The sequence below is a fragment of the Nannochloropsis gaditana genome (assembly GCF_000240725.1).
Source record: "Nannochloropsis gaditana CCMP526 unplaced genomic scaffold scaffold1238, whole genome shotgun sequence".
Classification (NCBI taxonomy): Eukaryota; class Eustigmatophyceae; order Eustigmatales; family Monodopsidaceae; genus Microchloropsis; species Microchloropsis gaditana.
The window spans coordinates 2151-4655 of record NW_005802715.1 but is presented as its reverse complement, the minus strand read 5'-3'; the positions used below and the strand labels follow the sequence as shown (position 1 = coordinate 4655).

General features: G+C 57.2%; 1 protein-coding gene across 1 annotated transcript; it reads left to right on the top strand.

The window, feature by feature from the left end:
* Positions 1-1185: 1185 nt before the first annotated feature.
* NGA_0701200 (uncharacterized protein) lies at positions 1186-1359 on the top strand (the record flags this gene model as incomplete). Its single annotated transcript, XM_005852433.1, has 2 exons — positions 1186-1221; positions 1259-1359. Coding segments are annotated over exons 1-2 (102 nt in total), but the record flags the coding sequence as incomplete, so codon positions are not given.
* Positions 1360-2505: the final 1146 nt, after the last annotated feature.

Here is a 2505-nt window from a genome sequence, read left to right as displayed (position 1 = left end):
GAATAGAGAGAGGGGGGTGCGATATCGCGAGTCGAAGATTTCGACAAGTCCATGTACATCAAGAGCGAATCACACGCGTATATTGTGGAGTGAATCTCAAATGATGTGGGTGAGTTTTGAAAGGGGGGTACATTATTAAGTAACTGTAAAATAGTAAGGAAACTTAGAGAGGGAGACCCGTTCGCGTAGATGTGTCAATAGAGAGGGGGCCTGAGCCATCCGTAATGAGGATGCGAGGATGCTTGCGGGTTGGCGGTACCTCAGGATACGATGCTCACCATGAGTTTCCACGTCCCTTGGTTTGCACAAGCAATAAATCTGTCTCCCCCGAAAACAACGTCCTGCCAGTCGGAATCTGATGCGCTCGTTTGGCTCGTCCAAGTCAAGCCGTTGGGGCTCGTCATCACCCTCTTGCCCGTACCGGTAGAGGATACTGCCACAAAGGTCCCGTTCCCCCATGTGACGCCTTGCCATTCATTGTCACTGGCGCTTGTTCTTGAGGTCCATGTAGTGCCATCCGGACTTGTCATGACGCGATTGTTGGTGCCGGTTTTGCTCACGGCTACGAACAAGTTTTCTCCGTAGGTCACACTTCTCCATTCGTTGATTGCCGCAGCAGTTTGACTCGACCAGCTAATGCCGTCTGAGCTGGTCATGACCAGAGTGCCAGAAGTGGCACTGGCTACGGCGACGAAGAGACTACCCCCATACGTGACGTCCCACCAAGCCGAGTTTGCAGCGGATGTTCTAGACGTCCAGCTCTCGCCATCGGGACTTGTCATGACCGCGTTGGTTGCCACTGCCACAAAGAGACTGTTGCCGTATGTGACCGACCTCCAAAACGTCTCCACCGCGGGCGTCCGAGCGGTCCATGTATTCGCATCTGCACTGGTGACGACCCACGGCGTTTGAAGCGCGACAGCGACCCAGGTTGAATTGCCGTAGGCGACGCCGCTGTACGCGCTGGTAGATGGGACGGTCTGCGCCTGAGCCCAATTTGCCCCATTGTTATTGCTGTAGTAGATGGATGAAGGTGAGCCGACGCTTACGTATGTTCCGTCGTGGTAGCCAATGGCAACCATGTTCCCAGTGTTTGTAAAAATAGTGTCCCACGATGATCCAGGACCAGGCGCCGGCGTGGGCGTGGGAGTAGGCGAGGGAGTGGGCGTGGCAGTGGGGGAGGCAGTGGGTGTGGCTGTCGGCGACGTAGTGGGTGTGGCAGTGGGCGTCGCAGTGGGGGAGGCAGTGGGGGAGACAGTGGGTGTGGCTGTCGGCGACATAGTAGGTGCGGCAGTGGGTGTGCCTGTCGGCGACATAGTGGGTGTGGCAGTGGGCATCGCAGTGGGCGTGGCAGTGGGCATCGCAGTGGGCGTGGCTGTCGGCGACGTAGTGGGCGTGGCAGTGGGCATCGCAGTGGGAAAGGCAGTAGGAGAGGCAGTGGGTGACACGGTGGGCGCAGCAGTGGGTGTGGCAGTGGGCATTCCACTCGGCGAGGCAGTGGGCGTCCCAGTCGGCAACTTGGTGGGCATCGCAGTAGGGAAGGAAGTCGGGGAAGACGTCTTAGGCAAGAGCGCTTCGTACACGTTGAAGTCAGGATCGAAGACCAGGGGTGTGCACACTCCGACGCAGCAGAAGCACTGGCTGGTCACGGTATTCCAGCTGAAGAGGAACGGTACTACCTCGCCCGAGTTCAGTGAGCAGTATTCAAAGCAAGCCTCCGGTGTATCGATTGACTGCAGGTGTCGGTCTCCAGCTTGGCCGAGACCTATGATGCCTCCATGCTTGCTGGATCCCGGATGCGCGGAGAGACGACGGTCCTGGAAGGGGGCCAGGCGCCCTCCTTGAGAGAATCGCTGGCCCTCGCCGAGGAGCACAAAAGGCTGCGTAGGATTGATGGTAGGAGCTGGCGTCGGTGCGCAAGTCGCGGCATTTTTGAGTTTCGAGTATCGCACTTTTACGATGGCGGGGCTGGCCAGCGGCGTGATGCAAGAGGCATCTGTAGCATTCACTAGGTAAGCGAAAGCGTCCACCGCCAACGTCTCAGGGGCACACTCGTCGGCCTTCACCTTGACGCGAAAGCGGCGCTTTCCTCCCTTGCTTTTGGTGAAGGCGACGCCGAGCCAGTAAATAGCAGTCGTTCCATCCGTATCCTCAACAATTTGCGGCGGCGTATAGGGCTTTGAGGACGGGCGCATTGCTGTCCGCTCTACCGATAAGCCATTTGGCAGGTTCAGTTGAAACTCCAGATTGTCGACGGGGTCTTTGCTCTTTAGCGTGACGGTAATCTTGGCCTGGCCCTTCCCTGCCAGGATTCCGCGCTTCGCATTGGGCCTGACTTTGGCCTTGAGAAAAAGCCGCGGACATTCTTGAGAGACGGTGGTCAAAATACTTGTGAAGCCCAGGAGGGCGACAAGGAATGCGCTTGAGGAAATTTTCATACTCTGCTACGCTGAATCTGTGCTTGAAAGGGCACCTGTGGATTTCGCTTTGAAGCTTCCGACGGAT